This window comes from Borostomias antarcticus (assembly GCF_949987555.1).
Source record: "Borostomias antarcticus genome assembly, chromosome: 7".
In the NCBI taxonomy this organism is placed as follows: Eukaryota; Metazoa; Chordata; class Actinopteri; order Stomiiformes; family Stomiidae; genus Borostomias; species Borostomias antarcticus.
In genome coordinates, this window is record NC_140240.1 from 25,481,377 (window position 1) to 25,494,553 (window position 13,177).

Below are 13,177 nucleotides of genomic sequence, written 5' to 3' on the forward strand. Positions count from 1 at the left end.
TGCCAGGTCGCTGTGTGAAAGTCTAGTCCCAAAGGGTCTGTTCCTGGTTTAATAAAGATTAAAAAATAAAGGTTCAGAGAGGTCAAAACAAAAAAGGGGAAAATACGTTTAGGGGAAAACGGGCTTTGAAAGGGTTTAAAGTGGCGGCCTAAAGACATAGGAGGGTCACCGCACAAACGGCCCCGTCTGACGTTGGCGCTTCCCGCAGTCGTTCAACACGCTGCACATGATGTACCACGAGGCCACGGCGTGTCACGTGACCGGAGACCTGGTGGAGCTGCTGTCCATCTTCCTGTCGGTGCTCAAGGCCACCAGGCCCTACCTGCAACGCAAAGGTCAGCGCGCCCGCACCCACTTCCTGCGCCAACATCACCCGCCCGATACAAACACAAAGTGTTGAGGGTTAACGCTGCCCTCGGAGAAAACGCGTGTACGTGTGTAGTACTGTGTGTCATTCACACCTTCTACAAGTGCAGTGCCCGTCTTTAACTGGGTCAAACAGGGTCTCTGGGGTGGTTTTTTGGCTGATGAGCTCGCTCCTCTGCCCCCCGGTCTCTGTGTAGACGTGAAGCAGGCTCTGATTCAGTGGCAGGAGCGGATCGACTTCGCCCATAAGCTGCTCACCCTCCTCAACTCCTACAGCCCTCCAGAGCTCCGCAACGCCTGCCTGGGTACGCGCGCGTACACACACACACACACACACACACACTCACATGCACGCCTACACAAACACTCTCTCTCTCTCTCTCTCCCTCTGTCTCTTTATCTTGTTCTCGTTCTCTCTCTCTCTCTCTCTCTCTCTCTCTTTCTGTCTGACAGGATGTCAATACACCCACTCTCAAAACGCGCATATTCATCTGCGCACGCCCTGGTGTATCTCCCCCGGACCGCATCCGTACCCTCCCTTCCTGTTACACAACAATGGTGTGTTTGATGACTAATTACCCCCCCCCCTCCCCCCTCTTCCCCCACAGACGTCCTGAAGGAGCTGGTGCTACTGAGCCCCCACGACTTCCTGCACACGCTGGTGCCCTTCCTGCAGCACAACCACTGCACTTATCACCATAGCAACATCCCCAGTGAGTCCGCCCCGTGACCCCGGCGCACAGCCGTACCGTTGGTACCGGATCCGACCGGATCTGATCTGGTTTGACGGCCGTCGCCGCTGTTGTTATATAACTGAAGACTAACCGACTGCGTGTCTGTTTCTGCGCGTGTCTCTGTCTGTCTCTGTTTGTGTGTGTGTTGTGTGTGCGCGCACACGTGTGTGTGTCTGTGTGCGCGCGTGTGTGTCTCTCTGTGTGTGTGTGTGTGTGTGTGTCTCTGTTTCTGTGTGTGTCTGTTTGTATGCGTTTCTGTGTGTGTGTGTGTGTGTGTGTCTCTTTGTGTGTGTGTGTGTGTCTGTGTGTGTGTGTGTGTGTCTCTGTGTGTGTGTGCGCGCGTGTGCCCGCCCCACAGTGTCGTTCGGGCCCTACCTGCCCTGCAGAGAGAACATCAAGCTGATGGGGGGTAAGAACAACATCCGCCCCCCGCGGCCGGAGCTCAACATGTGCCTCCTGCCCTCCATGGTGGAGACCAGCAAGGTGCGTCTCCTCCGCCTCCACCTCCCCTCCCACGGGCATCCGTGGCAGAGCCTGCCCGGCGCCCGGTCTGAAGTGCCATTTCAGCTTCGCTTCATTATCCAGTCCGGAAGCGCTCCCATTTACGTCCGTTTTCCGGCGCCGGCGTCGCCGAAGGAGGAAGTCCTCAGCGTTTTAGTTTATCCCCCACGACCAGTCGCATCGCGCAGTTTGATTCCCGTCGTCGCATTTGAAGGACGCCGATTGGCCCGGTTGGAATTCCAACCGAGGAATCGCTCTGGATGAGAGCCTTCCAGACCCTGAATCGCATTTCGGCCAATCGCAAGTGGCCGTGCGATTCAGGGGATGGTGCCAGGCTACGGCAGAGGCTGTTGATTGATATTGTTACAAACAACCTTGTTGGCGACTTGAACAGCCGGTACAACATCATCCCTTCCTCTTTGGTCCGGCGGTTAGCTGTTTGAGTTCCCATTGCTGTTTCATGTAAATCCATTAAGTTGTTGAATGATTCTGGCCACTTCTAGCATTTGCCATTGATATCAAGTAAGCAAAGCAGCGGTCAACATGTTGAAGGCTCCCCTGAAGTCTCGGACTCTTCCACCAGTGTGTGTTGTTACTTTAGAAAAAGAAAGTGGTTTTTGCTATTCTGTCCCATATTTCTTAATATTTGATGTGTTTTGCCTTGTCAATGATTTTTTCATCCAACATTTTTGAGGAGGCATTGCCTCCCTTGCCTACTCGCACCGCACGCCACTGGTGACTGTGTGTGTGTGTGTGTGCGTGCGCGTGTCTCTCTCTCTCAGGGGAAGGATGAAGTGTACGACCGGATGCTCCTGGACTACTTCTTGTCCTACCACCAGTTCATCCACCTGCTGTGTCGCGTCGCCATCAACTGTGAGAAGTTCACAGAGGCCCTGGTCAAACTAAGTATGTAGGAATGAGTGGAGTTTGTGTGAAGCTGTGTGTGTAGATGTTTGAAGCTGTGTGTGTGTTTGTGTGTGTGTTGCGTTTTAATGTTATGTTTGTGTTTCCAGGTGTCTTGATAGCGTATGAGGGCCTGCCTCTGCACTTGGCCCTCTTCCCCAAGCTGTGGACAGAGCTGTGTCAGTCTCAGGTAAGATGCGCGTGCACGCGCGCGCACACACACACACACACAAGGCTTTCCTATAAACTCTTACACACGTTTTAGTCACACACTCACTCACAAAGCAAAGTCCTTTCTCCTTCACACATTTAGATCCCATCAAAAAGGACTCACACACGCAGACGCACACTGACAACCCCTCCTCCCATGCAGTCTGCGCTGGCCAAGACGTGTGTGAAGCTTCTGTGTGAGGACCCAGCCTTCGGAGAGTACATCAAGTGCATCCTGATGGATGAGAGAACCTTCCTCAACAACAACATGGCCTACTCCTTCCTCACCTGCTTCCTGCACAAGGTACAGTACAGCTCACAGTCCCAGCTCATAGCCCTAGCCCGTGTTACTCCTCACAGTCCCAGTTCATAGCCCTAGCCCGTGTTACTCCTCACAGTCCCAGTTCATAGCCCTAGCCCATGTTACACCACACACTTCCAGTTCATAGTCCTAGCCCATGTTTACATGTTCTGGTGTCTCAGTAGTGAATGAGTAACCACTAATGCAGTGGGTCATCCTAGTTGGCCGAGAGAATTGAGGTTAGAAGAAATAGTAAACAAACAAAAACAATAACCTATCTTATCTTGGAATGGATATTGTTTGAAGTATATCGGTTTTACATTATCATAGGATCCCTATTGGAATTTAGTTTAAATAGGCCTATAATCGCAACAGGCCTACTGTACATGGTTTAAACTCCACTCCAGTCCATTTCTGCTTCCCACAATAGTTAATGAGTAGCCTATTACATTATATAGGCTAGTAACTTATTTCTGTATGATGAAATGACTGACACGCTAGACAAGTAGTCCCACATCTACTGTGCCAATCAGTGGTCATAGTCAGCATTTCATGAAGCACATTGTCCTGCCGTGCAGCGAGGTCAACCACGTCTTTTCTCTTAGCTGAGGTTGGTCTGTGCAGCTACAGTACATGAACTGGTTTTCAGGAGAAACTCCTAACTAGGAATATTTAGCGCCGGTTAGGAGGACTAGTTATTCTCTAAGTTTGTATGTGAATATGGTGTTTTCCATACCCATAGGACCCCGATCATTGCTGTGTGCAGCTATATTTTACATTTGAATGTATATATATGTGCGTGTGTGCATGTGTGTGCGTGTGCGTGCGTGTGCGTGTGTGTGTGCGTGTGTGTGTGCGTGTGTGTGTGCGCGTGTGTGTGCGCGTGTGTGTGCGCGTGTGTGTGCGCGTGTGTGTGCGCGTGTGTGTGCGCGTGTGTGTGCGCGTGTTTGTGCGCGTGTGTGTGCGCGTGTGTGTGCGCGTGTGTGCGTGTGTGCGTGTGTGCGTGCGTGTGTGTGTGTGTGCGTGCGTGTGTGCGTGTGTGCGTGTGTGCGTGTGTGCGTGTGCGTGCGTGCGTGCGTGCGTGCGTGCGTGTGTGTGTGCGTGCGTGTGTGCGCCCCCCCCAGGTGCAGAGCCAGGTGCTGTCGGGCCCCAGCTGTGCCAACCTGACCAGCCTGCTGGTGACCAACCTGCTGAACGAGTACCACAGCCTGCAGCCTGAGCTGACCACTCACCGCCTGGAGCTCAGCAAGACCAGCGGACTGCTTAACGCCGTCAGTACTCGCTCACTCGCTCGCTCGCTGGCTCACTCACTCACTCACTCACTCACTCACTCAATCACTCACTCAATCACTCAGTTACTCACTCACTCACTCACTCACTCACTCACTCACTCAATCACTCAGTTACTCACTCACTCACTCACTCACTCCGTTAATCAGTCAGTCACTCACTCACTCAACTATCCTAGGACTTATTGGGGCACCCCACACACATCTAATTTGCTTAAACATATATGATAGAATGATGGACACTATAAAAACAACTAGATTTTGAGTTATGCAGCGCCCTTTTAAACATCAGTAGAACTCAGACATTGTTCATTAACTGTTATCCATTATTCATAGAAATGGTAAATGGACTGCACTTCTACAGCTTTTATCCAAAGCGCTTTACAATGGCCTCTCATTCACACATTCACACACCAACTGCGGCAGCTGCCATGCAAGGTGCTAGCCTGCTCATTGGGAGCAATCTGGGGTTCAGTGTCTTGCCCAAGGACACTTCGACATGTCGTCAGGAGGAGCCGGGATTCGAACCACCGACCCTGCGATCGTTGGACGGCCCGCTCTACCTCCTGAGCTATACAGCCGCCCACTTATACTACTCATACTTCATTCACATAAACAGTCATACATTTAAGTCATTCTCTTGCTGTATTTGACCGGTCGATATGCTTTTCAGACACAGCTCAACTCATATTAATTTGTTCATGTTAACTGCGTTCACACTGCCAGCCTTACTGTTCAATTCAGTAAATAATCGATTTATTGCTCAGATCCGATTTTTTGTTTTGGCTGTTCACACTGAGGTCACATTGCAAAACGTATAACCTGTGGAAGTGGCGCAAATCAGATTTTTAAATATCAGATTCCACGTGTTCTGTGCTGTTTACACTGTCATGAAAAAAACAAACCTGAGTCACATAAAAATCGGATTTGGGCCACTTTTGACCGCAGCGTGAACGTTGTCACCCCGCCCTACTCCACTCACACCTCCCCAAACCATCCAGTCGGCCTTTCGATGGACTCCGCGACGTTTTTGTCTTCTCTAATCCGATCGCACGTCTCCTCCTCCTCGCAGGACCTGCGAGCGTTTGTGCTGATGCTGTCGGTGCACACGCCCCCGGCCCTGGACCCCGCCCTGGGCCCCGCCCTGCAGGAGCTGCTGGCCAAGTGCCACGCCTGCATCCAGCAACGCAGCGCCCTGGAGCAGGAGGCCAAGGACCGCAAGGCCAAAGGTAAACAAAAACAAAAAAACGCCCGCGGAGGGAGAGCCGCGCTCCGGTCAGCGCCAGCGGGGCCCGTCTGACCGCGTGGTCGGAACTGCCCGTTGTTAGCAGCCACGGTTTGAGGAAGTCGGTTTAATGCCGGGCTCACACTAGAGGCTTTTTCGGGCCCATTTATCACCCCTCCCGACAATCAGAGAAGTGTGGTCTGGAACTGATCTGGTCTGGTACCGATGTTCGGCCCAGATTGTCTTAATATGAGTAATATGAGGGGTTTACAGATCAATTCTTAAACCTCCCGATGGGCTCGCAAGACGATGTTTGATATTTAAGATTATTACGCCACTGCTTTACAAGCGAGACCAGTGGTTCGTCACTCCCTCGGGCGTGATAATAACCTGTAGCGCACGATTGAGCCGTTATTTTCAAATCTTGTCGTGTGTGCTTGTTTGAGATTCACCAGAAGAACATCTCTTAAGATTCTCCTTATGTGTGTGATGCAACCCGATTTCGAAATCGGTTAGGATTTTTAAAAATCCTTTAGCGTTATCCCCCGCTACGGGGGCGCGTGTATGTGAAGGTTGACGTCTGTCTGTCTCTCCGCCCCCCAGCGGAGGAAGAGGGCGCCACCCCGGTGAAGAGACGGCGTGTCAGCAGCGACGACGACCGCCCCGGCGAGGGCACCAGCAGCGGCACGGCGCCGGGCGCCGCCGCCACCCTGCCCGTCTGCGCCCCCTCCACCTCCTCTGCCCTACCCCCCTGCGTGGAGCTGAAGCCGGAGCCCCAGGAGGCGCTGACGCCCGCCAGCACCTCCGACACGGAGACGCGTGACTCCTCCTCCCTCATCGACCCCGGCACCGAGCACGACCCGCCCTCGCCGGACCCTGCCGCCGCCAACGCCGACTCCTCCCCCAAGGAAGAGAAGATGGAGGCCTCCTCCTCCTCGTCCTCCTCGTCCTCGTCGTCCTCGTCCTCGCTCCCCGAGACCAGCGAGTCGTACATGCGGGGGGAGGAGCCCCAGGCGTCCCAGTCCCAGCAGATGGCGCTGGGAGAGGAGGAGGGCGACCGGGAGGAGCGGAGGAGGAGAGGGGACGCCACGGAGGAGACCAAGGAAGACCGGGAGGCCAAGACTTGCGGCGGCTCGGCCACGCCCACGTCCTCAGAGGACCCGGCCTTCCCGTTGGCCCTGGGCCTGGCGGGGGAGGGGCCGGAGGTGCCGGGATGCAGCGGCGCCGCCCCCTCCCAGGCGCTGTCAAACTCTGCCCCGCCCCCCGACACGCTGGACATGCTCCACAGGACGGTGGAGGCCACCATCGCCGTGGTTACCAAACTGTCAGGGAAAGGGCCCAGCCCGTCCTCGTTGTGACATCACCGTCGTCATCGTCGACATGACTAGCGGCGCGCCGTGAGCTCTTTTTAAAAAATAACAAACAAAAAACGTTCTCCTTCTCTGCTTTTTTCTTTTTCTAAAAAGAATGACGCTCTTTGTCGACACTTCCTTTCCCCGTCGTCGTCGTCATCCTCCTCTTCGTCGTTTTCCGCCTCTGCTTGGCGCGCGGTGGCGTCCTCTGCCGCCGATGTCAGCTCAGTGGGCCGGCCTGTCACGTGATCTCTCCTCCTCCTCTTCCGCAATAGCAGCTTCGATGGCAGCCGCCGTGTACGGTCCGCCCCGGGAACCACCCCGGGAACCGCCGCCGCGGACCAGAACACGCACAGTCTCCGATCCACGGGATTAAAAAGATCGTTATTCAAGCTAGAGCACATTTTTTCAAAGGGCAAAAAAAACTTTTTTGTTGCTTTTGTTTTTTCTTTTTTTTACTGATTTCAAGAGTTCTTATTGAAGTGATTTATTTGTGTGAGGTTGCTGTAACGGGGAAAGGTTTACAGAATTTTAGTCTGTTCTGTCTGTAATTTAATTTGTAAGCATTTTTACTGTGTATAAAATGGTGTCCTCTGTGCCAGTTTTGTACTTATGAAAAGAGGCAAAAGTTGCCTTGCTTTCTTCTGTGGTTAATATCCAAAACTAAGTTTACTTGTACATTAAAAGAAAACCACAAGAAACTTGATTCTGTAAAGAATCCTCTTTAGTCGTTGCCTGAAGGTGTATATGAAAACTATATATATATAAATAACTTTATATATATATGAAATATATAAAATGGTGCTTTATTTGACACTATCTGTGGTTGAAATAAAGCACACTTGATGTAACAGTTGGAGTTTTATTTTATTTACAGAAATACATTCCATAACATTTTGTCATACTTGCTTATCTGGTGGTCTGTTTATTTTTCTGATTTATTTTAATAGATTAATAATAAAACAAGTGTAATATGAATGATTATGAACCAAAATCTACATGGAGCCATGATATTTATTTTTCTGTTGCCACACATTCTGATGTTTAAGTTCTTTCTCCATTTCAGCCTATATCACACTTCTTAAATTATACAAAATACTGATGGAATGTTTGGGTCTTCAGTAACTGCTTTGTACTTACTGCTTTTTAGTCTCCCAATCTACAGTATGTCCCATTTAGTAAAAAAAACAACCCTGCCTTAATGGAATCTAGTTCAAGCTGTTTTAAAGATCAGATATTATCTTCCTCTCGAACACTTTTTCCTGGTGTCAAACAATGTGAGAATGAGTATGCTTCCTCCATCCCCATAACGGCTCCATTCATTAGTGGAGCCATCATGGTCCTCTCATTGATGTGAATCAGTTTTACCGGAATTTTGTGGTGGGGGAGGAACCGACACTATCATGGTAGAGCTACAGGCGTTGGACGGTGGGATATGCACTTCATTTCCTGTCCATCTCTTTTCCCTCAACTGGCACTTCGTTGTTATGCTTTCTCTTCTCTTTCGTAATCTCACTGTATTCTATCAAGTGTTTCTGCTTGAATAAAGTTCAAATGTTCTGAGACACAATGGCTTCTTATACAGTACATAGTTTGCCAACTGTCAATGTCATTGTACCGATGTGCTAGCTTAGCTACAAACTACATTTCAGTGAAGAGATACGACAGTAGGATCTGTTTCCTGGTAGCTGTTGATAAATGTACCACTGGATTCTCCTCTTGTCACCTGTTGAATTGTTAAACTAGTCCTATCAAAGGCCAATTATGTTACTTTGTAGTAAACATTTACATAATTGCACAGACAGCAGTGTGGACATGGTGTATTTTGTGACTAAAACAAGAATGACTAAATGGTATTACAAAAATAATAGGCAACCAAATGTTTAAATACTTTCAACAGACTTACTATTTGATAAGAATGTATACATGCCCTTTAAAGTGCCAATATGTTCATATTCACATCAGTGTCTTCTGCAGTTCTTTTGTTTTCTCAAATGTGTTAATACACAGAAAATTATTTTAATACATGGTACCATTCTAGTGCAGCATAATGTGAACAGGCAGCATTCAATGTGCATTTAAAAGCCACAGTTGGACTGTGAAGTGTGAGTTTGTGACTGGGGTTGGCACAGCAGCTTTCAGAGAGTGGAGGTTTCATTTTTCTGTCTGTCGCACTCTGGCTCCGCCTCCTGCAACGACTTCCTGTCACTGCTCAGTGAGTTTCGGCCCTGAAACGTGTATAAACCGTTAACGCAATCAACATGAGCATCTCTGAGTTTCTTTAGAAATTGGGTAGGATGGAATGGGTTCGCACCTTCTCTGCCCATGCATCTGAATTGCTAAAGGAACAGAAGAAAAACGGTGAGGTTGATGAATGTTCACACGGTAACCTACAAATCCGCTCATGTTGTTTATAGGTCCCCAGTGTTAAACCTTCATACTTACATTTGAGCCGGATTATTAATTTCAAAGCTCTCCCTGTCAGAGTCCTCGCTGAGCTTCTTCATCCTTATCAACCTGAGGGAAAGAGGAATTATGTGCATTATGGATTGATTTCAGCCAGGATGCATCTTATGATGTGTTCAGAACACTGCAAGTGGGAATCTTATCACATAACTTTTTGCTTGCAAGGATATACTCACTTGATGACTGAGAACACGATCATCAGTACCAATCCCAGCATGCTTAGAGCCAGCAGGACGCTCAGGACGATGATGATGGTCTGATTGGAGGCGGGGACCTCTGGATCCTCCTGGACGCCGTACTGCACCCCCGGGCCAAACACCTTCTCCAGCTCCGTCTGCACAGACGCCTCGCTCCGGAGTTTACTGTTGATGGTATCAATCGTGATGGCGTGACGGTCACAGGTCCAAATATGGTCACAGGTGTATTTCATAAGAACATTCTCAAGAATGCAATGGTAACACTTTACAATAAGGGTACATTAATAAGCATTAGTTAATGCATTATTAAGCATTAAGTAACAGTTAATGTATCTATTAACTATTTACTAATGTTATTTGTTAACTAAGGTTAATTCACCTAACCCTAACCTTAACCTTAACTAAGGTATTAATTAACATTAGTAACCTAACCTAACCCTAAATAAGCATTAGTTAACAGTTAACTAATGTTTTTTGTGACCCTTATTGGAAAGTGTGACCAATGCAATTTGATAAGAACTAAGAAATACATATGCATTTGGTACAGTAAAAGTTCTGTTCAACCCACAAAAGCCTTTGGTCATGTTTCAGAACGTTCCGTCGGTCTCACGTTTTGATCTCCTCAGCATTGACGATTCTGCCACCGTCTGTGGCGATGAAGCTAACGAGTGTCTTGGCGTCGTCGTTCCCCGACGTCCTGGATTCATCTGATCCTCCGCTGGAGCCGGAGATCCCGATGACGCCCACGGTCCAGCCCAGCGCTCTGCCCAAAGACCTGGGAGGCGAGGAGATGGAGAGAGGGGGAGGAGAATCAGAAAGAGAAAGAGCCGGGGTGAGAAACGCTCCCCCACTTAGAAGAACACACGTGGGTTATACCGTAGCGCGTCAAAGAGATATTCATGTGAAGTCGCGTCGGCGTCTTACAGCTCCACCTCATTGCTTTTCTTCTCCACTACGTTGGTGGGCCGGTTGAGGTAAATGGCCGCCACGTCGCTGCTGGAGCTTCCCACCACCTCCACCTGGGGGCAGAGCAGAGGGGAATCTACACCACAGCCAGGCACAGTGCTACAGCGCATCTAGGGGCCGTGACCAGAGCAGGATGAATGTTCTGCATTCATCTCTGTCTGCATGTGAATATTGTACGGTACATCACTGCCAAAGCGTTACTTTCCGATACAAGCAATACCAGTACTTTCTAGTATTTTATTAGTGTTTGACATGGGTGTGTTCACCGCTGACCTCCACCGTAGCTGTGGCCTGGAGGCCTAGGCGGTCGGTGGCCTTCACAGGCAGGGTGATCTGTCCCGCCAGGCCCCACGCTGACACCACGTACACCTGGCCGGTGGAAGGGTCCACGTCGAAGTGCTGGTTCAAGCTGGGCTCTGACAGACTGTACCGGAGACTCCCGCTGTCCTCGCTGTCGGGGTCTGTGGCCTGGAGGGCAGAGGAGAGAGACGGAGGAGAATGTGTGTGTGTGTGTGTGTGGGGGGGGGGGGTTAATAGTTGCAGTGTTTACAGATCAGAATTTTGTGGTGGGTGTAATGTGTAGAGGTGCGTAGGTGGATTATTAGTACGCATGTAAAGCTGGATTCAGATAAAACAGCCGGGACAGGTTTTCTATATTTCTCAAGGTCATTTTCTGTATTTCTCATGGTAGTTTTCTGTATTTCTCATGGTAGTTTTCTATATTTCTCATGGTAGTTTTCTATATTTCTCATGGTAGTTTTCTGTATTTCTCATGGTCGTTTTCTGTATTTCTCATGGTCGTTTTCTGTATTTCTCATGGTCGTTTTTGGTTTCTCGTGGTCATTTTCTGTTTCTCATGACAGCGTGGAATCCTCCTTAGTCGGACGTTTCTCCTACAGTACCACGTGATCTTCAGTGGACAGAATATCAAAGAGACAGCATGTCCGACATGACTAAAACGATATTGACAACGCTAAAGTCACCCTATGTGAATATTCATGAAAATGTAGACTACATAGCGTACAGATTCCTCCCACCACAACCTATAGAGTTGTAGTGGGAGGAAACATGTTATTTTCCCGTCTGTTTTCAAATCACCACTGGAGGAAACTATGGGATGTCCAGCTCCAGGGGGTCACAGGCTACATCTTATGGAAAGACTTTCTAGAACATGTGTTTCATTGGCTGTTCCATCTGAAGCCACGTTTAAAGGTGCAGTGTGTGATTCTTAGAGGCATATAATCATGAGGGAACAATTACATGGTGCAACATGATTCAAAAAGATTCTTATTTTCATGGGATTATACACTAATTAAAACATACTTATGAATATTATATTCCGTTTCAGCCAAGTCTACAGAAAATTCTACACACGGCACCTTTAACAACACAATCATGTTCATTGCTTACCTCAACCTGTACAACCGGATATTTGTATGGGACAATGCTGAAGATCTTGACTTGGTAGGAGTCATCAACAAACTTTGGGGCCTCATTCACATCTTCCACATGCACCCTCACCTGCGAAGCGAGTGGAGGGAAATGCGAGGGGGGTCAAAGGTTACTTGAGGTTCTGTATCAGTTGCTCCATGAGTCAACCAGTTCATACTGAGTTTCTTGTCTTGGCCAACGTGCAGATATTATGGGAGGAATGGGTCATACCAACGCAACAGCAGAGGTAGGGGGAATCCTGGTGTCCACAGCTTTCACTTCCAGGATGTACCACTCCTGGGTCTCCTTATCTAGCGTCTCTTTGGTGGAGAGGGCTCCCTGGGGATCCATGATGAACCGGTCTGTGTGTGTGGTCAGGACAACGGTGACGTCATAAAAGCTGCTGCCTGATGACGCCCTCACCACGCCCACCGCCGTCCCCTCCGGCTCGTTCTCTGGGACGCTGAAGTTGTAGGAGGAGCTCTGGAACGCCACGCCCTCGGCCAGGCTGACGATCTTCAAGGCGACCATGACCCTGGCTATGATCGGGAAGGACACAACACACACAATTTAAAATCTTTGAAGTTGTGCATAATCATTACTTTTCAGATGATATTATTGTACGCTTGCTACACACATACACACACACTAGTGATGATTGACTCTTGACCTGTAGAGTTCAAAGGGGGCTGTCCGTGGTCCTGCGCCATAGCGGTGAGGTCAAGCTCTGTGTCCTCTGTGACATCAGCAAGGTCAGACGACAGGGTCACCACCCCTGTCTCACCGTTCAGAGACAAATAAGGAGAGCTGCCGGCAGAGAAACTGGAGGGGCCGAGAGGGATTAATTATACCTATTCAACTCTTTATTGATCATCTCATCAATTTTCCACTAGTAAGACTGCCCCCTAATACATGTTTGTGGTATGAGACGAATGGTGTATAGTAGTGTAAACGATCTGTTCAGAGTTGTGTTTAGTATAAACCTGCAGTGTGTGTGTGCGTGTGTCGTGTCTCACCTGTAAGTGATGAGTGAGTTGTTGCCAGCGTCCTTGTCTGTTGCCGACAGAGTCAACACCACATCCCCCGCGTTGGCGTCTTTCACCAGGACGCTCTTTGCGTAGGTGGAAGAGCTGAACGCTGGTGTGTTGTCGTTGACGTCCGTGACGCTCAGCCTGACACTGGTGATGTTCTGGTGGGAGGGGATTATGGGAGAGCTGTATTGAGCCACAGTGTGGT

The 13,177-nt window shown here is 49.3% G+C and overlaps 1 protein-coding gene across 1 annotated transcript in view; it reads left to right on the forward strand.

Moving 5' to 3' along the window:
• The window catches only part of usp34 (ubiquitin specific peptidase 34), a 63,430-nt gene extending 54,590 nt beyond the window's left edge, over window positions 1-8,840 (forward strand). Inside the window, 10 exon segments of the mRNA XM_084441100.1 lie at window positions 209-335; window positions 564-671; window positions 975-1,079; window positions 1,459-1,583; window positions 2,384-2,507; window positions 2,615-2,694; window positions 2,878-3,018; window positions 4,140-4,286; window positions 5,377-5,533; window positions 6,133-8,840. Of these exon segments, the coding sequence (XP_084297226.1) occupies window positions 209-335; window positions 564-671; window positions 975-1,079; window positions 1,459-1,583; window positions 2,384-2,507; window positions 2,615-2,694; window positions 2,878-3,018; window positions 4,140-4,286; window positions 5,377-5,533; window positions 6,133-6,887 (1,869 nt within the window). The 3' untranslated portion in view covers window positions 6,888-8,840.
• The last annotated feature ends 4,337 nt before the right edge of the window (window positions 8,841-13,177 follow it).